Below are 22,380 nucleotides of genomic sequence, written 5' to 3' on the forward strand. Positions count from 1 at the left end.
TAGAACAAAAGAAACTATTAAAATATTAAGAGGGTGTGTGGTTTTTAAAAAGGGAAGTGCAAATTTCACTCCCCGAAAAGAAAATCCTATATAATCATCAACAATTTCCAAGTTTTGCAAGTCAGGGTCTGAGATTCAGCAGAATTCGTGATGATTATAACACATGTATGGAAGCTTGGTGTTCATTTGCAATCCATACTTGAAGTGTGAAGAGTAGATCCAAACTCTCATGTGGAGTTATCTTCCCTTATAAGACTCGTCAATGTCTACCTCGCGGTCTTGATTTGAATCATGGTTTTTAATTAAACGAGATCTAGGCCGCCTCTTTATTTTTATTTACTGCTAAGTCGACCTCATTCTTATCATACATAACTTTTAAATCATTTTACAAAGCAATGAGTCATACTCACTTCAGCTGATTTTTCAACTGTTAGAACTATACGGAAAGATCAATTATACTACTAACTTATCACCTGAAATATGAGTTGAATTTGAGTTTGCATATTTTAACAAGTTTCATATATTGACACGATGTGAATCTGACACAACTCAATTCATTGACAGCCCTACTTGTACCATATGCACCTTTCCTGATCATCAGCTTGATGAGAACCAAACTAGGGGTCTTGTATTGACTATTGAGTTTCATTAAGGATACAATGGTACATATGGTAGATAATAAGATATCGAGTAATACAGAACATATATATTGTAATCCTTACTCAAGTCTACCATATATGAGGCAATTAACCTAGTTTATATGGAAGCATGCTGACCACCCCAGCCTGAAGGACAAAAGGTAATCAAATACTCATCGGCCTTGCAGTTCACCAATGGAGGTGGTGAATCATAAGCATAGCTATAATAAGAGGGACAAGCATCTTTGAATATCTTGGAGTACTCACTCGGCTTGCATTTGTCTGGAGTTCCATACTGATTTCTGCAACAATATGAGTCCTTATTAAATGCCAAGCAGGCACTTTTGCAAGCTACTACTTTCCTTGCGCTGTTCAAAACCTGAAGCTTTTCTGGACACTTAGTTTTCAAGTCTTTCAAGCACCCACTAATAGCACAATTCGATGCTACGGGCTTTGATAGGACTGAAACCGGAAGATTGTATCCATCGACCACGCTCACATCATAGTAATTTGGGTTGCCTTTGTCGGCTTGAAGCGCAACTTGCACCAATGTCACTGGTGGAGTGCCTATTAGTCCATTGCATGCTAGTCTTCCATCACAGTCTCCAGTTTCACAAGCAGGACTCCTATTAGAGGCAAAGTTGCATCCTGTTCGGGCCCAAATCCGACCGCTCCATGACCCCGGGGCCGTAATAAGCTTAGACTGGCTAGCCGGGAGGGAGAAGCCACCATCAGCTATCACCGGTTGACCATTGTTGGGAGCAGTTGCTGGCCATATGGGGAAGGGGCACTTGTTGTGTATTTTAAATTTAACTGTCTCTGCTGCTCCATGTCCTGCAATATGTAGTATTTGGATTCAATAATAGCTTATAGTAAAGTTCAAGAACATTTTAACATTCAAAGTGAAATATAATGGCAATCAATTTGTTCATTACCAAATAACATGGAACTCCATGTTAGAAACAGAGGAAAAGAAGCAACAAACACTGGTAGCTTCATGATTTTGATGCATTCCAACAATCTTTTAGATGTTACATTTATACTTGTAAAAATAAATAGTGCTTCTTCTTGAATTGCACTTCAAGATTTGGTGTGGACAATCTTTAAGCATTGCCATCTCTTAAAATATGGAACCAACTAACCTGAATTGAAATGTCATTTGATTTGGGAAATGACATCTGTTAACAAGTATGAGAATCATCACAATGAAAGTCACCACTAACAGGGCACATGTAAATCATCAGGTGGGAAGTGATTATCAGCAGGAAATCAAATTATTATTATTATTATTATTTTTTTTTGACAATCGAGTCCCAACTTTAAGGCCATCCTTTTATAGAAAGAAAGGCAGGAGCTTTATGATGATGCAAGACTAGTGCCAGAAAAACCAAATTTTCCTTTTCATGATTGAGGGGGCAACACAAATTTTCAGAAAATCAGAGGCAATTAATGTGGTAATCAAAAAATTCAACACAGTCTCCATGGTCAGAGCTCTTACTTCCTTGCATTTGTTTGTTCCTTTCCAGAATCCAGAAAATATTTTATAACAAATGCTGGTATTTCTTTCCATTTTTAATAACAAAGAGATCAAAAATATTAAATGACTTGCTTATTGTGGTTCATGCAGTTAGTCTCAGAAAATTAATAGAATCAAAGTTTCCTGCTTTTGGCTAACATATATATGGAAAAAGTCATTACAGCCCAGGGTGGGTTACCTTATTTTCCCCTTTCCCCTCTCTTCTGCCAGATCCAGAGGGCTGAGAATATCCAAAGGAATCCTCGTTGCATCAATTGCTCTTACCAAAACCACTGTGCACCATATCTGAGCAAATACGAAGGTACGTTGTAGCTGTTCCCCAATGCATCCAACTCATTCTAATGAAATGTCAAGCTCCACATATGAAATGCCCACCAACCCAAATTTATCAGATTTTACATTACACCATAGTAACGCCTTAACCGTATTGGGTGAGCGACTCTTCTACATTATTAGTCGCGAGTATTAAATCTCCGCAGCCGGGAGTACTTTAAAATACACAAGTGTGTAATGTGTTTTTTGCTGATTAGAAAAATCTCAGAGGCTTTTGTCGTCCTCGTTAATACTTAACAGGGATTCTCTCTCTCTCTCTCTCTGTTTGTTTTGTCTCCGAGCTGTAACATTTTCTGGGACAGAGAGCAAGAAAATGGACTCAAGCCCCAACCCAACTCTGTTCTACTGCTAGTCCTCATTGGGTCTCTCACTCACTCCCCAATTTCAAATTTTGAATACCTTTGATTCATCAGGGCTATCCTCTCATTTTTGGGTCCCTATGCTCGGCTCCCTTCGCGCCCGCTTCTCGGTTTGACCACCTCGGACACACCCCCATCGCCCAACTCCCAATCCTTTGACCACCAACAACCCCCAATTTTTAACCCCCATCATTTTTTTTTCTCTCTCACTACTTCGGTGAAACACTTCATCAACATTTTCAACTACCATGGAAAAACCAGCCCAGAAAGCCGAAACCAATGCCGGCGAACCGGCCGTCGTCAGCAGCAATAGCCTACAAGATCTCACCTTCGAAAACAGCTTCAGCATTAGTCTCAGTCTCTGCAGCAGCTCCGACAACACCGCCAGCGTCAGCAGCAGCACCAACGACCTCAGCAACGACTCTGTGGAAACTAAGAAGAGTACTAATGCGCCGGAAAACAACAATGCGGAGTCAGACGAGGTGGCGAGCCACAAAAAAGGGCCGGAATCCATGGCTGCCGACCCGGACGAGGCCAGTTTCCGGCGAATTTGCCCGTCCAAGCCGCACAAAGGGAACGACATCCGGTGGGACGCGATTCAATCCGCGAAGGCCAAAGACGGCGAGTTGGGTCTGAACCATTTCAGGCTTCTGAAGAAGCTTGGGTGTGGGGACATAGGGAGCGTGTACTTGGCTGAGTTGAGAGGGATTGGTTGCGTTTTCGCCATGAAGGTAATGGACAAGGGAATGTTGGCTGGGAGGAAGAAGCTGATGAGAGCTCAGACTGAGAGAGACATATTGGGGTTGTTGGACCACCCGTTTCTTCCGACCCTTTATTCGAATTTCGAGACTGAGAAGTTTTCTTGCTTGTTAATGGAGTTCTGCAGCGGCGGCGATCTTCATACGCTCCGGCAGCGCCAGCCGGGGAAGCATTTTACTGAACTAGCTGCGAGGTTGGTACCAATTCTTTGACATTGAATGCTTCTTCTTCTTTTTTTTGTGTGGGAATAGAAATGAGCTGTTTTTAATTGGAGCACTGAAAAATCTATCTACTTACATTCAAGGTTTTTGAAGTTTCATTTTAAAGGTTGAAACTTTTATGGGTGGTGTTCCTAAAGTTCAGCAATTCTGTCACTTTCTGAACAATCTGGTTTCTGTTAAGAATTTGGTGGCTGTTAATATTGGTGTTAACTATTCAAGTCAAGAGCCTTTAATGGTTCTGGTGATGAATTTACAGTTGGTTTTGGTGTAAACTTCTATTAGTACTATCCTTATGGACTGTCAGCAAGTCAGCATGTTATGTCCAGAAGTATAATTAGATCTCTGGGACTTTGTTGTCTTGTCTATTGCAGGTTTTATGCTTCAGAAGTGCTTCTTGCTCTTGAGTATCTGCACATGATGGGGGTGGTGTACAGGGACTTGAAACCGGAAAATGTACTAGTGAGGGAGGATGGACATATCATGCTTTCGGATTTTGATTTATCATTAAGATGTAATGTGTGTCCTACTCTTGTTCAGTCCAGCACCGAGCCATCTTGTGCAATGCCTACATACTGCATTCAACCATCTTGCATTGATCCAATTCCAGCCTGCAAACTACCGGTTTGTGTTCAACCCTCTTGCTTGCAACCTTCTTGCTTTATGCCTCGATTCCTAAGGTCCAAAACAACCAAGGAGAAAACTGAACGAACGAATTTGGGGAGTTCAGATTCGAGGCCTGAACTTATTGCTGAGCCAACTAATGCACGGTCCATGTCATTTGTTGGAACTCATGAATATTTAGCTCCTGAGATCATAAGGGGAGATGGTCATGGCAGTGCTGTTGATTGGTGGACTTTCGGAATCTTCTTGTATGAGCTACTTCATGGGAGGACACCATTTAAAGGGAGTGGAAATCGGGAGACATTGTTCAATGTCGTTGGTCAGTCGCTTAAGTTCCCGGATGGATCCAACATTAGTTTTGCTGCCAAGGATTTGATCAAGGGCCTGCTTGTAAAGAACCCTCAAAAGAGACTAGGCTTTAAAAGAGGTGCTACAGAGATTAAGCAGCATCCCTTCTTTGCTAGCGTGAATTGGGCTCTCATTCGCGGCACGCAGCCTCCAGAAATCCCAAAACCACTTGATCTTGCCCTTTTAAACCAGGCATTCAAGTCGGCAGCGCCTCAAAATGAGAAGGGAGCTACAGAGACAACTCGGTTACCAGGTCCATATTTAGACTTTGAATTTTTCTGATATGAACTTTGATGGGATAGGAAAAGGGTTGTAGGCAATCATTCTTGTGACAAATTTTGGTGCTTATTTCATGCCCTCAGTGAATCTTATTTTCTTCACACAATTATTACAATGGCTGGCCTCTCAAACACTTTTCAGATTTTGCCTTTGTGTGGTAACCATATGCTGCAGTCTATATTGGCCCGGAAAATGTCTGAAGCTTTACCTGGAAATGCACTTTCGAAAAAGGAAATATTGAACTGGACAACACAGAAAAAATGAACCGTGATGTTGTCTCCCTGGCACATTGGTATCCCTTTAGCTCTTTATTGGTGTGGGATTCTGCTTTTCTTGAATTGTTCCAGGTGGTTCTTTTGCTTCTTTATTCCTGTGCAGCCAGGCTTTTCTTTATGGTTATACTTTAATCAATAATCACAGTGTCCTTTTCCTGGTTCTTAAGAAACAAAAAAGAGCATAATGATTCTCAACCCAACTATGAAGAAATGAATAAGAATGACAGGTGAATCCTTGTTTACTGCATTGAGCCAAGCAATCCAAATTCAGCTCCAGACTGCAGAATGAGTTCCATATACAGCTTCACCCTCACTGCTTTATAGTTGGAAGCGTTTATTATCTCCGTAAAAAACCGAAAGAAACTGGTGTCATTTAGTCACCTAACCAAAGTTGAAATAATAAAAGGTTCGTGTTGATAACCTTCTATTGTTTGTAACCTCTTGAGAGGACCAAACGGTTTTCGATTTGGATTAATTTTATGAGATGATCACTAAAACAATGAGTATATGTGATACTAAAAGTACATAAAAGATAAAAAAAGTGTTGATTCCTCATGTATCCAATACAAAATGAAGCATCCAGTGGTGAAGGTGATAGGCTTCTAATTCTTGATAGGATGGATAAGAATAATACTGATACATTATACATACACAGTATCTGAAAAATAATTGAAATAGATTAATTAATTGCCATATCACTCCAAATATGTATAATCAAAATTTTTACATTATATGGAAAATGACATATAATGTAAAATTTTGATTATATTTATTTGTCATTTTCCATATGATATTTAAGTTCCATTATTCTGAGCTCTCTCCTCTATATTATCAATGGCAGATTTGAAGATTTGAAAGTCATAAATAGAGGATTACTGGTGGTCCGAGCAAAACAATACAGACGGAAACAAAGATGTTGTAACTGATGCGACGACGATGGAAGAACACGACGAAAAACGGCGGGTTAAACGGAGATGTTCCCATAAATTTTTGCTTATAATATGCTTTAGGATAATCTAAGTGTTTAAACCAAACCCCCTAGTCCCTAATCCCTATAGCTAGGCGTGTAGTCGTGTACTTCTTTCTTACTTACGTTCTATGTTTTCTATATGCTTCATAAGTGATTTTTACTACTCATTTAATGTGATAGGTTTATCAATTTCAAAAACAAAATCTAATCACACGTCACTAGAGTACTCTACATACATTCTCATATCAAAAAGTCAGTAAACCAAACCTCCTAGTCCCTAGAGTTAGGCATGCAGTCGTGTACTTCTTTCTTACCTACGTTTTTATGTAGGTGATTTTTATTACCCATTTAATGTGATAGTTTTTTAGAAAAATAAAATAAAATTTATGTGATAGGTTTACCAATTTGAAAAACGAACAATAGTCACATATCAAACAAGTCGATAATTACTGTACACCACATTCTCATTCATTCTCATATCAAACAAGTCATTAAACCAATCGCCCTAGTCCTTAGAGCTAGGCGTGTAGTCGCAAACTGCTTTTACGGGACCTACGTTTTTATATGCTTCATAAGTAATTTTTATTACCCATTTAATGTGACAGTTTTTTTTTTTTTTTTTGAAGAGGCCCACGGGGCGAGAAAATATATTCATCACAAGCCCGAATAAGCCATAACATACCCTCCTGCTGCCATTTAAGGACATTGACAGACAAGAAGTTAGTAGTAGTACCCACAGTGGTACATAGAACTAGACCTACCCATTATACAATCAAATACGTAGAGATAGCGGAGATCCTCCTTTGGTACTACTCTAGAGGCGCTAGAGGTACATAGAGTGCATGGAAATGCATAGCTTCCTAATACAAGGAAATTTATTGTAATTAGCCTAACTAAAAACAAAATAGAGGACTAGGGCAGAAAAACCCCAGCCCAAATCACTCTGCCTAAGAGGACAACCCAAGAAAAGAGGCCCAAACTCAGGCCCAGTAGAGAATAGCACGCCCAAGCCCAAGACTTCATCTTCCTCGCTGAATGGCGACTAGCACAGTTCCGGTGCAATGCCAGTGGTCCCCTCCGCCGCGACCCAACGACGTCCCAACTCACACCGCCGCGAATCTTGTCGCCACGCCCTAAGCTGCGACTCCCCACGCCGTCCTGCCCTACGCCGAGACACGCCGAAACGAAACCTTCTGCACTACATCGTGCCCCGATCTCGGATCCTTCCCCACCGCCCAATCCCATGGACTCGTCGGACCGGGAAGTCCCTTGATGAGGCACGCCATCCTTGTGCACACAACCACCGCACGGAAGACGGCTTCGGGACTCGTCGTCAAACCCATCTAGCCCCGAGCCAAACCCTTTCCTTGAAGCTTCCAGGCAGATAGTATTCACAATCCCATCCGGCAGCAGCTCCTTACTAGCGAGGCGAGCCAACGCCAGGCATGAGCGCCGCCGGACGAGAAGCAAGTGGAAACCCTAGACGCAAAACTGTACGGTTTTTGCAGAGCAAACGATCCCTTCAAATACAACTTATATGTGACAGGTTTATGAATTTGAAAAACCAACACTAACCATTAAACCAATCACCTTAGTCCCTACAGCTAGGTGTGTAGTCGTGACCTCTTTTACCTACATTTTTCATGCTTTTTATATGCTTCATAAGTGATTTTTATTACACATTTAATGTGATAGGTTTTTTTTTTTTTTTTTTTTATATCAACTTGAAAAAGAGTAATTTTATATACGCATTACAATTTACTTGATACACACTTGTTTAGATTTTTTTGTCACATTTTCTCCAATCTTCCCTCTCTTACCCATCTCTCACCTTGTCTGCAACTTAGTCTCTCTCTTCTGCATCTGCAACAACAAAAGTACAAGACCCTCATCCTCTCTCCCTCCCTCCAGCACTCTCTCTCCCCATCCTCTCTCCGTTATTTCCTGGGTCTAATATTATTATTTTTGAAATAATTATGGTCTACAAATTCAATTGACAAGCCTTAATTATATCTACAAAAGTCTTAAGTAAATTTTAGATTTAAAACCTAAATATATAAAGCGGCACATTGTTGTATATTTGATCACTTTCTGCAAATTCAATGCTCACTTTTAAGCTTCTTTTATACATCAGAAATTTCTTTTAAGGATTAAATTCAGTTTAGTCCCTCAAGCTTTAGGTCAAACATCAGTTTGGTCCCTCTTCTTTTTTTTTAATCAAACTCATCCCTGATCTCTCAAATTGCATCAACCTCGTCCAAAATTTGAATTTGACTCCGAAGATGACGTCATGCGTTGAGCTGGAGCCGACAAGGAGGTCCCACATTTCTGATTTTGAACCCACAAGAAGGGCAAAATGGACATTTCAAATTTAATTTAATTTCTAATTTTTTTTCTCTTATTTTCTCTCCTTTCTCCCTCGCACAATCTGAAACCTCCTCTCTCTCTCATTCCCAGCCACCATGAACACCGGCCGACCACCATTAATCTCTGCTCACAAGCTCCCACTACCCACTACCCACAACCTCAACCAAACTCCACACTCTCTCAGAACCTTGGGCGAGATATGGCAAGATTTGATAAAACTATGATCACTACAAATAAATCCAACAAAGCAGAAAAATGCCACAATCAACTACTCGATCATAATCAATCATCCAATCAACAATAACAGTATGATCTAAACATACAAATTTGTCTAACAAAACAAAAGTTCTAATTTGGAGCATAAGTCAAAGAACATTCAATTCTGTTTATGATATGAAGGCCTAAGAAATTCATGCACAGTTTAAACAAGAAAATTAGTTTGTAGGTGACAAGCAAAGCATACATTGACACTGAATCTGGCGATGGAAAATCAAAAATTCCAGTAGATTTGGGCTGCGACTGAGGAGGTAGACTCTGTTGCTGAGGCTGAGGAGGAAGCAGTTTCCGATATCCACTGTGATCGGTTTCCGATATCGACATCTGAGCAAACTGCTCCAATCCTAACCTTCTGATCCTGCGCTCTATTCCCACCGCGACTACTCCCAAAGCCGTCTTCCACGTGGACCCGAATAGGAGGCAAATTCGCCAGCGACGGAGACGACAATGTTGACCCAAACGACTTCTGATCCTGCAATTCGCCGCCGCAGAAGCCTCCGCTTCTCCTCCTCTCAACTCTGAATTGTTCGCAGCACCGTCGCCGCCGTAGTTTAGGCCGACCAAGCAATTAACAGAGGCGGAGTCAGAGAAGCCACAGTTGAGCATCGCCGATTCGAGAGGTCTGCGAGTGAAGTATTCCTGTCCACGACGACGATTCGAGTGTCGCCGCCGACGTACCACAACAACTTGTCGTGCTGCCGCGGCACGATGTGGCTGCCATAGCTGTAAATCAGCCGGAGCCTGGACGCCGGCGGGAGAGGGTCGTCCTAGGAGTCGATGTTGAGGGAGCGCGGCGACGAGTCGAGCGAGTCAGGGTAGTGAGTTTGGAGTGACGGCTGGGAATGAGAGAGAGAGTAGAAAGAAAGAGAGGAGGTTTCAGATTTGTGCGAGAGAGAAAGGAGAGAAAATAAGAGAAAATAAGAGAAAAAAAATTTAGAAATTAAATTAAATTTGAAATGTCCATTTTGCCTTTCTTGTGGGTTCAAAATCAGAAATGTGGGACCTCCTTGTCGGCTCCAGCTCAGCGCATGACGTCATCTTCGGAGTCAAATTCAAATTTTGGACGAGGTTGATGCAATTTGAGAGATCAGGGATGAGTTTGATTAAAAAAAAAAAAGAGGCACCAAACTGATGTTTGGCCTAAAGCTTGAGGGACTAAACTGAATTTAATCATTCTTTTAAACATCAGACACAAATGAGCTTTGGGAAAATGATTCCCATGTTTGAAGTTCATAATAAGGAGCCTTTTTTCTTTTCTTTTCTTTTCTTTTTGTTTACTACGCATCTAGGTCTAGGGATGGTAAAAATCCCCATCGGGTAGGGTACCCATAGGGTATTCGACCTTAACGGGGAGAAATTCGGGGGAAATCGGGTAACGGGGATGGGGATTCCCAGTATTCGAATTCTAAAATCGGGTACGGGGCGGGGATGGTATTTTGATGCCCATCCCCATACCCACCCAATAAGTATTATATGAAAATATATATATATATATATATATATAATTTTTTTATATATATATTTTTTTAATATTATTTATAAACAAATATTTATGTAAACTTCATCTTTTTGTCAATATTTAAATTCTGTTAATAAATATGTTAAAAAAGAAGAAGATTTTTTTAAATAAAAGATCTTTATCAACATGTTAATTTTCCTTGATTGAAATAAGAAATTTATTTTATTTTGATGTTTGATTTTAATTTCATATTTTACAATCCATAATTATTTGTATAAATTTTTATATAATAAATTAGTAATATTGTTAATGGGGATTGGGGCGGGTATGGGGACCTAATCCCCAATGGGGACGGAGACGGGGAATCCCCAGTATCTTATTAAGGGGATTGGGGAGGGTAAAGGGATGGAAAATGAAGTCGGGTATGGGGATGGTAATTTAATCCCCTTACCTTACCATCCCCATTGCCATCCCTAGACAGACTAGGTCCCAAAAAGCTTGGTATGATGAAGAGTTTCACCGATTGCATGCTACTGGAAGATCACCTGGCGACCACCTTCTTCTACCCAACGTGGGAAACTGGAGAGTTTGTTTTTTTAATTTCTTTATTTATTTTTTTTAATTTGAGAAAGGGGTAAAGTAGTGATTTAAGAATTTACAAAAAAATGGGATGTGTATATAGAAATTAAGGATGTGTTAATAAAATTTCTCCTTGAAAAATGAACATTAATTAATCAAATATCAAACAAATTGTTATTTATAGTATTCCTATAACACCCCGACCCGGATTAATCAATCTAATATCAGACTGATTTCTTTCTTAATCAGAATTCAATATCAATAAGAATTGCGGGTCTTACCTTAGTTTAAATAATCGGAGCGTAATTCGTCGGCAACTTCGATCAAGCTTGTTAGCGGCGACGATGTGCTTTGGTGCTTGTTTTATTGAGTACCGAAAGGAGAGCTGATGGAGGAAGTCGGTCGAGAGAGTTTTTGAAACTTATGCCCGTGTTATATTGCTTGCTGGTGATCTAAAGAAATTTTCCTAACAACGAATGCAAGAGAAGAGAGAAAAAGAGGGATTTATCAAGAGGGTTCTAGAGAGACCGAGAGTCTCCCTATTCTTGATCTCACTTGGTATTTATATAATTCCCTATTTAACTGATTTTTAACTGCCCTGATCAAGCAGTTGATTTCTATGGTACAGATTGCACCACACAAATTTCTTTTTTTCTTTAAAATAATTTGCATAATTCTAAAACTTCTAAAGATCATAATAAATAGCTTCGATGTCCGAAAATTTTCCGAAAATTTCCACAGACTTGTCACGTCACGTACATTATTATTGAGTCCACAAATCGAAAATTTCACCTCAAGAAAAAATTTAGAAAAATAATCATGAACACCCCATAACACCGAGATCGTAAAATAATTATCAAACACTCTCACCTTAGCTCGTTTAATATTTCCGGGGCTCACATTAATGGCCCAGATCTACCCTTTTTTTTTTTTACTTTATTTCTTTACGTGTGTCAAGAAAAAATACCAAAGAACTCCCTCGTAACATTTATTTATTTATTTTAAATACCTTGGGTATTACAATTTCACATTCTCATACAATGTAATAAGGGCTAAATACTGTTTAGTCCCTGAACTTTTACCCAAAAAACACTTCAGTCCTTAACCTTCTAATTTCACTCGTTTAGTCCTTGTACTCTCAGAATTTGGACCAATAGGTCCATTCCGCTACTCTCCGTCCAAAATCTGTTAATGTTGCTGACGTGTCAATTTTTGAGCACCAAAATGTCTACTATGCCCTCACTTTTTTTTTATATTTTTTTCTTTCTCTTTTTCTTTTTTTTTTTCCCTTTTTTTTGTTTTGTTTTTTGTTTTTATCTCTTCTTCTTCCTTCTTCCACCTCCATGATCCGCAACTTCAAACTCAAATCCGGCATCTCCTCCCCAGTCTACATCTACCTCTGCACCTCCTCGTATCCTACCCAGATGGTGTTCATGATCAGAGTCCCCTCCACTCTCAATTAAAAATTCCAATTGATACAAGACAAATAACAATTCAAGACCCATTCATGGACTCTGAACCTAACACATTCTAAAATCTGGACATGGGCCATCACAAAAACTTCAAATTAAACTTCCAAAATCAACGAACAAAAATTCTAATTCCATAATTTATCAAATAACCTAACTTCTAACCAAGATCAGAGCTTGACCATTCAAATCAAACACACATGCCAATCAGACTCACTTGAGTGCTCTTCTTCCGGAACAAAGCCGCCGCCGTGGGCCTATAGATCGGTCATGGCCTTGGGGTTGGGCTTGGAATGGCTTTGAGGATGAAGAAGAGGTCCCTTTGAAGTCGAGTCAATGCCTCACAGATGACGGATCTAGTTGCCTCGTTTCTGAGACAAAATAGCTCTCTGGCCGACTTTGTCAGGAATTCGAGTGATGGGTCCAAAAGGTATTTCTCTGGCTTTGGGATTCCAGCTTCGGGAGCAGGGAGGGAGGGAAAATCTGATCGTGAGAATCAAAATCAAAGAAAAACCCATCAAAGGAGACCCATAAATTCAAGATCTTTGGCACACAAAGTGCAAAATTGAAGGAAAATAAGGTTTTACAAAAGATGATGTCGGAAGTCTGCCAGAAATGAAAGCTGATTCAAATGGTATCATGAAGAGGTGGCCATCGCGTACACAGTTTCTTTCTCGAACAGAGCGTTACCGTCGATTCTAGTCCTGCGCTATGGTCCCAGCCACCTTCGCAAGGCTAATGTTGGTCGGAGATCGCCGTGTCAAGGTGGGGATTGGGAAAGGGTCTCTGGACTTTGGGGCTAAGCGAGAGGGGATGGCATGACTCCTCAGAGGATTGAGGAAGATTCAGTTGCTGAAGAAGGAAAGAAAAAGAGTTTCGTGAACTCACGAAGAGATAAACAGAAAGAGAGAAGAAATTAAAAAAAAAAAAGGGCATAATAGACATTTTAGTGTCAAAAAATTGTCACGTCAGCAACATAACGGAGATTTTGGACGGAAAGTAACAGAATGGACCTATTGATCCAAATTCTGAGAGTACAAGGACTAAACGTGTGAAATTAGAAGGCTAAGGACTGAAGTGTTTTTTGGGTAAAAGTTCAGGGACTAAACAGTATTTAGCCCATGTACGTAATAATGTATAGAAGATGTTCGTCTTGTCAAATTCTAACATCTTAAATTTCAACACACATATAGATCTAGTAAACGAAAATAGAAAAAAGATCATTAAGATTATATCATTGTTTATGGAGGCATTACTGTTAATTCATTAAATTCTAAATACTCTTTTGGACATACTACACAATATAATCATATCATCTGAACATTCATTTTTAGGTCGCTCTTTAAAAATTAACCTTACATAAATATGGTGCTCTGATAAAATTCCGTTGAGATGATACATGATTTAATATTGACTAATTAACCGATTCATATATGTAATCCTGAATATCAACCATGACCCGTGAATTCAAATAGATACCTAAATTTGCATTATTAAGCTTAGTGATTAGCTTAATGGCATGCATGGCTTCGATTGTTTTGAAGAAGAAGAAAGAAAGAAAAAAAAAATATAGATGCACGTATTAGTTTCCGAGCAAAAAGAAGGAAATATATACAAACCAATTAAGTTCTTATTTGTATTCATAGTTAATTAGCTCGATACTTCACTAGCTCGCGTTAACGCCTAAAAAAGCAAAATTCATGATTGGCGGCTAATTAACATGAGAGATTAGTCCTGCATGGCTAGCTAGTAGCTACTACTACAACATTGTCTTTCTCGTTCCTTACTTCCTTACAAAAACAGTATTAGGTGCATCGACATCGGCGATTCCAAAGCTTTTGTCACCATTATCATATTTCTTTTCGTAAATCTCGGCGCCACTATCATTGGTCTCATAAACCAAAAGCCTCTTGTTCCATGCACTCCCCACTAATCCTTATATATAAGCACCCACAGGGCACAGCTACTTAATCCTCAGTTAACCAGGTGCTAATTAATTAACAATGGTTAACCCACTGCCCTACCCTGTTTCAATTTCCTCCATAGGAAAAGACCACCCTCCTACCTTCCCAACCATCGACAAATGCCCGTCCATCGGCCGCGAAAAGCACACTGTTGTCGCGGACATGGACGGGACTCTTCTCCGCGGACGGAGCTCATTTCCGTACTTCGCCCTCGTGGCTTTCGAAGTTGGCGGCATTCTGAGGCTTCTTTTTCTGATCTTGGCCTCACCGCTTGCCGGCGTTCTCTACTACTTCGTCTCTGAGTCCGCCGGCATACGTGTACTCGTGTTTGCGACTTTCGCGGGCATGAAAGTCGCGGACATCGAGTCCGTGGCACGCGCCGTGCTGCCGAAATTCTACTCCACTGACTTACACTCCGAAACATGGAGAGTCTTCTCGTCGTGCGGGAAACGCTGTGTTTTGACGGCCAACCCGAGAATCATGGTGGAGGGGTTTTTGAAGGAGTTTTTGGGCGCTGACATGGTTCTCGGGACAGAGATTGCCACGTACAGGGGTAGAGCTACCGGGTTTGTCCTAAACCCTGGGATTCTTGTCGGAAACAACAAAGCCGACGCGCTTAAAAAAGTGTTTGGTTCCGACGCTCCGGATATCGGACTCGGTGACCGAAAAACTGACTTTCTGTTCATGAAGCTGTGCAAAGAGAGCTACGTTGTTCCGGCTAAGCCGGAAGTTGAGCCGGTGAGCCACGAAAAATTACCGAAGCCTATAGTGTTCCACGACGGCCGGCTCGCTTCGAAACTAACTCCGTTGATGGCTTTGATCACCATTCTTTGGATTCCGGTCGGTTTCGTTTTGGCTTGCTTACGTATTGCTGCCGGTTCATTGCTTCCTATGCCGGTCGTGTACTATGCCTTTTGGGCTTTGGGTGTTAGGGTTTATATCAAGGGCACCCCACCACCTCCAGCTAAGAAGTCAACGGGTCAAACCGGAGTTCTCTTCATTTGCTCACACCGAACCCTACTCGATCCCATTTTCCTCTCCACCGCTCTCGGGCGTCCGATCCCGGCAGTCACATACTCTCTCTCGCGTCTCTCGGAGATAATCTCGCCCATCAAAACCGTCCGGCTAACCCGGGACCGGGTTGCCGACGCCAACATGATCAAGAAGCTTCTAGAACAAGGTGACCTAGTCATATGCCCCGAGGGCACAACATGCCGAGAACCCTTTCTGCTGCGGTTCTCCGCGTTGTTTGCCGAGCTCACGGACGAGCTGGTCCCCGTGGCGATGGCAAATCGGATGAGCATGTTCCACGGAACCACCGCGAGGGGGTGGAAGGGGATGGACCCGTTTTACTTCTTCATGAACCCTAGCCCTGCTTATGAAGTAACGTTTTTGAACAAGTTGCCTAGCGAGTTAACTTGCGGAGCAGGCAAGTCGAGCCATGATGTGGCGAACTATATACAAAGGACTATCGCGGCGAGCTTGTCGTACGAGTGCACAACGTTCACGAGGAAAGATAAGTACAGAGCTCTGGCCGGGAATGATGGCACGGTGGCGGAGAAACCAGCTGCTAATGCCAAAAAAATTATGGGGTGCTAGAGGGGATCTATATTATAGATACAAATGTGTGGTTTTTGCATCTGCGTACTTTGAATTTAATCTGTAACAATGTATGATCACCTCAAGTGCATGGTAATAATATAGTAGTACTTAATTTTTTTCTCCAATTCGATCGATCTATCTAGCTATCAAGCTATGCATATCATCATTTGTAGATCGAATTTCTATCATTCAAATCTAGAGGTAATTTCCATACCAGTAGAAGTTAAAAAAAACCGAGGTTTATTTAAGGCTCTTGGGTTGGATTGAAGTCATTGAACTAATTATGTGGCCGAAATTTCAATATGTCAGAATACTATGAAACGACCCGTTGGTATCGGAATTTGCCATAAGACAATGTAATGTTGCAGAGAATAATGAAATCTTTTTCTTAAAAAAAAAAAAAAAAAAAAAGTGTAGTACTATAGTTGGGAATTTGAGTATAAGGCCTGCAGATTTCGAGTGCGAGTGTGAGATGCCGAAACAGTTCAAAATGAAGACGATTCTGGCCTCGAAGGTCATGGATATCCCGGATGGCGTCACCATCAAGGTGAAGGCCAAGGTCATCGAGGTCGAAGGTCCCTGTGGGAATCTCACCTTGACTTCGAGCTCGTCACCGATGACTCCACCGGCAAGAAGAAACTCAAGATCGAGGCCTGGTTCGGCACCAGCAAGACCAGTGCCCCCATCTGCACCTCCCTCAGCCACGTCAGCAACCTTATCACAGGCATCACCAAGGGCTACCGCTATGAGATAAGGACATGAGGTTCATCTATGCTAACTTTCCGATCAACGCATCCATCCCCAGTTCCAGCAACGCCATCGAGATCCTCAACTTTCTGTGCGAGAAGTAAGTCAGGAAGGTCCAGATGCTCGACGGCATGACGATCTTGCGATCGGAGAAGGTGAAGGATGAGCTGGTTTTGGTCGGGAATGACATCGAGTTGGTTTCGAGGTCGGCGGCACTGATCAATCATAAGTGTCATGTGAAGAAGAAGGACATCAAGAAGCTTCTGAATGGGATCTACGTCAGCGAGAGGAGCACCATTGCCACCGAGATGAATGAAGAAAGATCGATTAGTCCAGTCAGTAGTACTATTTTCTGGACAATTCTTAGGTTCACCCTTAGGGTGAACGAGCATATTCATCCCCATTGTCGATTAACATACTTTTACTTAATAAATTTATAATCCAACGGTCTATATCTTATATTAGTCTTTAAAGATCATCTCTGTAAAAAATCAACCGAATCGCGAATCGTTTAGTTATCCAATTGAATCAAACAAATGGATGGTTCTAACAACACTTACTATTATTATAATGAACCGTTCATGTATTTCATAAAAATGAATAACTAAAAGATATTCAATTTGATTGATTTTTTACAGAGCTAATCTTTGTATTAGTTATACAACATGAATGGTTGGATTATAAAATTATAAAGTTATTATGCGTTAATCGCAATAAAGAGTGAATATGCTCATTCACCCAAAGAGTGAACGTAAAAATTGTTCTTATTTTCTTTAATTTCGGTATGTTTCTATTTTATTTTTTCTGGTATGGGAGTATGGAAATTTTGATCTGAAGTGTTTTGGGCCTTTTTTATGGATTACTATATTATAGTTGAAACCGATATGGGTTTGTGTTAGCAAAGATTTCGTGGAAATCCAGCTTGATTTTGGTAAAAAAAAAGGATTGACTTTATTTAATTTTACTCAGAGTTGTTGCCAACCCCTCTTATTTAATTAGGATTGGTTTTCCTGATTTCCAAAGATTTCACGTGTCATTTTTTTTTTTTGAAAGGGGTTTGGAACCCAGCCTAGCTGGGAGGCTCAGCCCCACGCTCGGTTCCATTTATTGAAGTAATACTTTGCAACGGGGGGGACATAAAACCTGAACCCCGTGCTACATTAGAAAGATTACAAACATCCTCATAGAGAACATCCCGAATAATAACATGAGTTTCATCTAACCATACATCAGAAATGTAATTAAAACTAGCAAGGTGCGCTAACCTGTTGGCTACACCGTTTGCTTCACGGAAGATGTGACTAACCTGAATTGAGTGAAAAGATGTCAAATATGACTTACAATCATCGATAATACGCCCAATTTCAGATCTATCTTCCACATCACGCTGTAGAGCAGTAACAACAAGGGAGCAATCGCTCTCAACATCAATAACGGTCATGTCCTGATGGATTGCCAATAAGAGCTCAGCCCTACATACTTCAGCCTCCATATGTAAAGCAGATGAAGCATGTGGGAAATACCGAGCCAGAGCTGCCAAGCACATACCATTTTCATCACGTATCACAACTCCCACTCCGCCATCACCGTAATCAGCCCGGTAACTCCCATCCACATTCACTTTCAGACGCCCACTAGGAGGGTTCTGCCATTTGGTCTTTTCCCTTCTACCTTTCGCATTTCCATGCACATGAAATTGCTGATATTCCTCAAGAAATTTACTAGCCCACTGCGCAGCATTAGAGGCACAGAAGAAACTCTCGTTCCACAAGACATTATAATTCGGAATATCATCATGTAGCGGACAAGGATTACACTCCTTTTCATCAATTAGGTTGGCATAACTAATGTACCCACAAGAACTTTAAGCCCAGTTTTTTGGCTGAAACTATGCAGGTTAGATATTTTGGCCAGAATATTTCATGACAAAATTACTTTGAGGTCCCAATTTTGAATTTTTGTTTTCTTTAAATCCATCGTATTTAAGAACTCACATGATAGTACAATTCGATTCTCGATCCGATCTTCGCAACATTAATCTTTCGATATAACTCTTTTAAATAGCGAACAAATTAACCTACAAATCGATCAAATATAAACTAAACTACTAGTGATCTGATGGCTTTAGGGAACACAAACTTTTAAGAACGGAACTAAGAGGTGCAAATTGGCTACCAAGCAAAATATTGTTACCACTCATACTTTGTCAATTCTCTTGTTTTCCTTTTTTGATACTATCAACAATTCAACACAATCGAATCAAAAAAAAGAAAAGAAAAAAACAATTCAACATAATACCTAGTAAACGATTAAGAAAATCATACTCGGAGTCTTTAGTTTATAAAAAATTTATAGCACTAGATCAAATCAATGGTCCCAACTATTTGATTCAAAACATGAAAAATTTGAATATAATTGTCCTTGATTGGAAAAAAAAAATCACACAAATATGGTATGTGATTTATTTATCTTCTGAAAGAAGTATATACATTTGTTGTTTCATACTGGGCCAAATTTTCTATACCCTACTGTCCTGAATGGAAAATTCCAGACAAAAACAAAAGGAAGGTCCTGTTTTTCCAGTAGCCAACAGCGCCAAAGATACAGTGGGCGCACCCCTATTCATTTGTCTCTAACTCCCTTTGACATTTCTTCCCCAAAACCCCATAAAAGTCTCCTCCTTTTTTCCCATTCTGTTCTTCCCCAAATCAAAAGCCCTAGATTTTCCTCATGGATGCTCGCTTCTTTCTCGCCCTCTCCCTCTGTTTCTTCTTCTTCTTCCCTCACGTCTCCCATTCCAGAGCTCGAATCTCAGACGTGATCCCCAAGAAGCAAACGTATAATCTAAATTCATGTTTTTTTTTTCTTTTTAATCTTGAATTTAATAATTTGATGGAGTATTGTGTGCATTTTTGCAGTGTGGGATCCCTGATCAGAATGAAGAGAGGTCCTTCTTCTGCTACATTCGATCCGTCTCGCGTCTCTCAGCTCTCATGGAGTCCCAGGTTTTCTTTTCTTTCTCAATTTCGCATTTTTCATACCTTAATTTTGATTCTTTGTCCTCAATTGACCTTGTTCTTTATCGTTTTCGTGATCTGCAGGGCTTTTATTTATAAGAATTTTCTCTCTGAGGAGGAGTGTGATCATCTAATTAATCTGGTAATTCGTTCGAGTTTTGTGTATTTTTTTTTATCCGTGTGATTTAGCAGAGAAAATAGGTGTCTTTGGTTGACAATGTGGGTTAAAGTTTGAGTTTTGATTTGTGTGAATTTTGGGGGACTAGGCCAAAGATAAGCTAGAGGTGTCGATGGTGGCTGACAATGAGTCTGGTAAGAGTATAAAGAGTGAAGTGCGGACGAGCTCCGGAATGTTCCTTTCGAAAGCTCAAGTGAGTGAATTTAAAGATTTGGCATTGTATAAAGATTGTTTCTTCATTTAGTGCTTTTTGTTGTGTTTGTTTGATTGTTCATGTGCATTGCTTTGAGATGCTATATAATTTGAATGTTTTCGTTTGCCTTAACATTTTGAACATTGACTGATGCCTGTCATGGTACTTACGACTGATGCTAGTTCTTGTAGGTAGTTTTGAACTTATTAATTCAGCGAAGTTTACAGCTTTTTTTTTTAGTCTTTTTCTTTGTTCTGTTGTCCAAGTGCTGGAATTGTAACTAAAACGTCTAAAAGTTACACTAGGTAAGCATGCTTTCAAGTGCATGTGTAAGGATCTGATTGAACTCAACTTATGTTTTGGTTGTTTATACAAAAAGGAAGGTAGATTTGAGAAATTGGCAGAGAGCTTTACTGTTTAAACCTTGTTATAAGAAGTAAAGTTTCCAATTTTGGGTTAGCTCCAAATTCATTATGCATATCATGTGCTTTGCATGATAACTACATTCTATTATATTCTGTAGCTCATATATGGTTCATGCCCAGGAAATGCAATCCATGTTCTCTTACTATGTTGTCTGCACTTAATGGATATTTGAACTTGTGATGCTTACTTAGTGCTATTTGTTCTCCTTGAAGGATGAAGTAGTTTCCAACATTGAGTCCAAGATTGCTGCATGGACCTTCCTTCCAGTTGGTAAATATTAACTTATTTCTTGAACAGATAAGAAACTGTCATATGTTATCTATATTGATGTTATTTTTTTTTTTTTTTTTTTTTTGTTCTCTAATCAGAGAATGGGGAGGCAATGCAGATACTGCACTATGAAAATGGTCAAAAGTATGAGCCGCATTTCGATTATTTTCATGACAAAGCTAATCAAGAATTGGGTGGCCACCGTGTTGCCACTGTATTGATGTATCTCTCTAATGTTGAAAAGGGTGGGGAAACAGTCTTTCCTCATGCGCAGGTGAATGATTACTTGCTACACTGAATTTTCACGCCTTTTTAGTTCTCTCTCTTACTGTTAGAATTTCAACGGTTTTCTTTTGTTGTGCCAACAGGTGAAAACGGTTGAAGCCAAGGATGAGGTCTTGTCTGATTGTGCTAAAAATGGCTATTCCGGTACTACATTTTGATGACTGCCATCTTTCCTTATTGGATTTTTACGAAATCTATTGCTTAGTCCTCTTAACTGATCCAAAAAGTCTATGTCTCCTTTTGTATTTTAATGGATAAAGTATCTAATAGCATGCCCTAAGACTGTAAGACAGTGAGGGAGGAGGAGAGTTGTGGAAATTCTTCCTTTTCTTTTACCCTCTTTTTTTCTGCATTTGTAGTTCATATAGCCAGCACTATCATTTGTTGTTCATATAGCCAGCACTATCAAGTATTAACCCCAAATCAGTTTGAATCAGAGATGCGAGGTCCCTAGTCAACTTTGTAACCTAATTCTGTTGAAACCTTTTTTTTTCACTGATATATTACTTTATGTTATAACACGTTGAACATAATCTCCCATAAATTTTGTTTTCGATTCTGAAAAGTACCTTTTTGCTTCCTGACAGTGAAACCATTCAAGGGTGATGCCTTGCTGTTCTTCAGTCTTCTTCCTAATGCCACAACCGATCCAAACAGTTTGCATGGGAGCTGCCCTGTCATTGAGGGTGAGAAATGGTCCGCAACCAAGTGGATTCATGTGAGATCCTTCGAAAAGTCAATCAGGGAGGGAACTAGCGGGGAGTGCAAGGATGAGAATGCAAACTGCTTTACATGGGCTAAAGCCGGTGAATGTGAGAAGAATCCTGTATACATGGTGGGTTCAGAGGATCTTCCCGGGTTTTGTAGGAAGAGTTGCAAGGTCTGTTCATCTTAGGGAAGTGATGTTCCTTCCTAGTTCTTTCTATACGGAGAGTGATGGTTATTTAGTTGTATATAACATTGAGCTCTGCCCCAGATGAACTTTACTAGCACATTCATAATGTACTTGCACAGCTTACTATTACAAAAAGGAACATGTAGGTCTCATTTTACCTCCCAACCCCCTCCACTGGTTCTGTTTTGACCTGTCTTCTTTTCATTAACTATATAATTTATAATTTATGGAGTTATGACTTTTATATGAGGTAACGATCATGATGTTTTCCTTTCTCTTTTCAACCATACTCAACCGTGTAATGAAATCTGAA

At 40.1% G+C, this 22,380-nt stretch overlaps 4 protein-coding genes and 1 pseudogene across 5 annotated transcripts; 4 read left to right on the forward strand and 1 right to left on the reverse strand.

The window, feature by feature from the left end:
• Positions 1 to 543: 543 nt before the first annotated feature.
• On the reverse strand, positions 544 to 1,660 carry LOC133726459 (thaumatin-like protein). The gene is made up of 2 exons (XM_062154005.1): positions 1,574 to 1,660; positions 544 to 1,472 (listed from the first exon to the last, which is right to left on the reverse strand). The coding sequence occupies exons 1-2, from the start codon at positions 1,635 to 1,637 to the stop codon at positions 757 to 759; spliced, it is 780 nt and encodes a 259-aa protein (XP_062009989.1). The 5' UTR covers positions 1,638 to 1,660; the 3' UTR covers positions 544 to 756.
• A 381-nt stretch (positions 1,661 to 2,041) lies between these two features.
• Positions 2,042 to 5,797, forward strand: LOC133726458 (serine/threonine-protein kinase D6PK). 2 transcript variants are annotated; one of them, XM_062154004.1, is made up of 3 exons: positions 2,042 to 3,819; positions 4,219 to 5,069; positions 5,237 to 5,797. In XM_062154004.1, exons 1-3 carry the CDS (start codon positions 3,116 to 3,118, stop codon positions 5,254 to 5,256), a joined length of 1,575 nt encoding a protein of 524 aa, XP_062009988.1. In that variant the 5' UTR covers positions 2,042 to 3,115; the 3' UTR covers positions 5,257 to 5,797. The 2 variants fall into 2 exon arrangements, with proteins under 2 accessions (XP_062009988.1, XP_062009987.1); XM_062154003.1 differs by having other exon boundaries at positions 2,043 to 3,819; positions 4,219 to 5,796.
• An 8,666-nt stretch (positions 5,798 to 14,463) lies between these two features.
• Positions 14,464 to 16,181, forward strand: LOC133746408 (glycerol-3-phosphate acyltransferase RAM2). The gene has a single exon (XM_062174599.1). It carries the CDS (start codon positions 14,494 to 14,496, stop codon positions 16,051 to 16,053), a length of 1,560 nt encoding a protein of 519 aa, XP_062030583.1. The 5' UTR covers positions 14,464 to 14,493; the 3' UTR covers positions 16,054 to 16,181.
• Positions 16,182 to 16,546: 365 nt separating this feature from the next.
• Positions 16,547 to 17,729, forward strand: LOC133733995 (large ribosomal subunit protein uL6z/uL6y-like; annotated as a pseudogene).
• Positions 17,730 to 19,348: 1,619 nt separating this feature from the next.
• Positions 19,349 to 22,352, forward strand: LOC133726461 (probable prolyl 4-hydroxylase 7). The gene is made up of 8 exons (XM_062154007.1): positions 19,349 to 19,640; positions 19,722 to 19,808; positions 19,905 to 19,962; positions 20,087 to 20,191; positions 20,830 to 20,887; positions 20,986 to 21,161; positions 21,256 to 21,316; positions 21,760 to 22,352. The coding sequence occupies exons 1-8, from the start codon at positions 19,534 to 19,536 to the stop codon at positions 22,065 to 22,067; spliced, it is 960 nt and encodes a 319-aa protein (XP_062009991.1). The 5' UTR covers positions 19,349 to 19,533; the 3' UTR covers positions 22,068 to 22,352.
• Positions 22,353 to 22,380: the final 28 nt, after the last annotated feature.

Source organism: Rosa rugosa, chromosome 1 (genome assembly GCF_958449725.1).
Source record: "Rosa rugosa chromosome 1, drRosRugo1.1, whole genome shotgun sequence".
NCBI classification, from domain to species: domain Eukaryota; kingdom Viridiplantae; phylum Streptophyta; class Magnoliopsida; order Rosales; family Rosaceae; genus Rosa; species Rosa rugosa.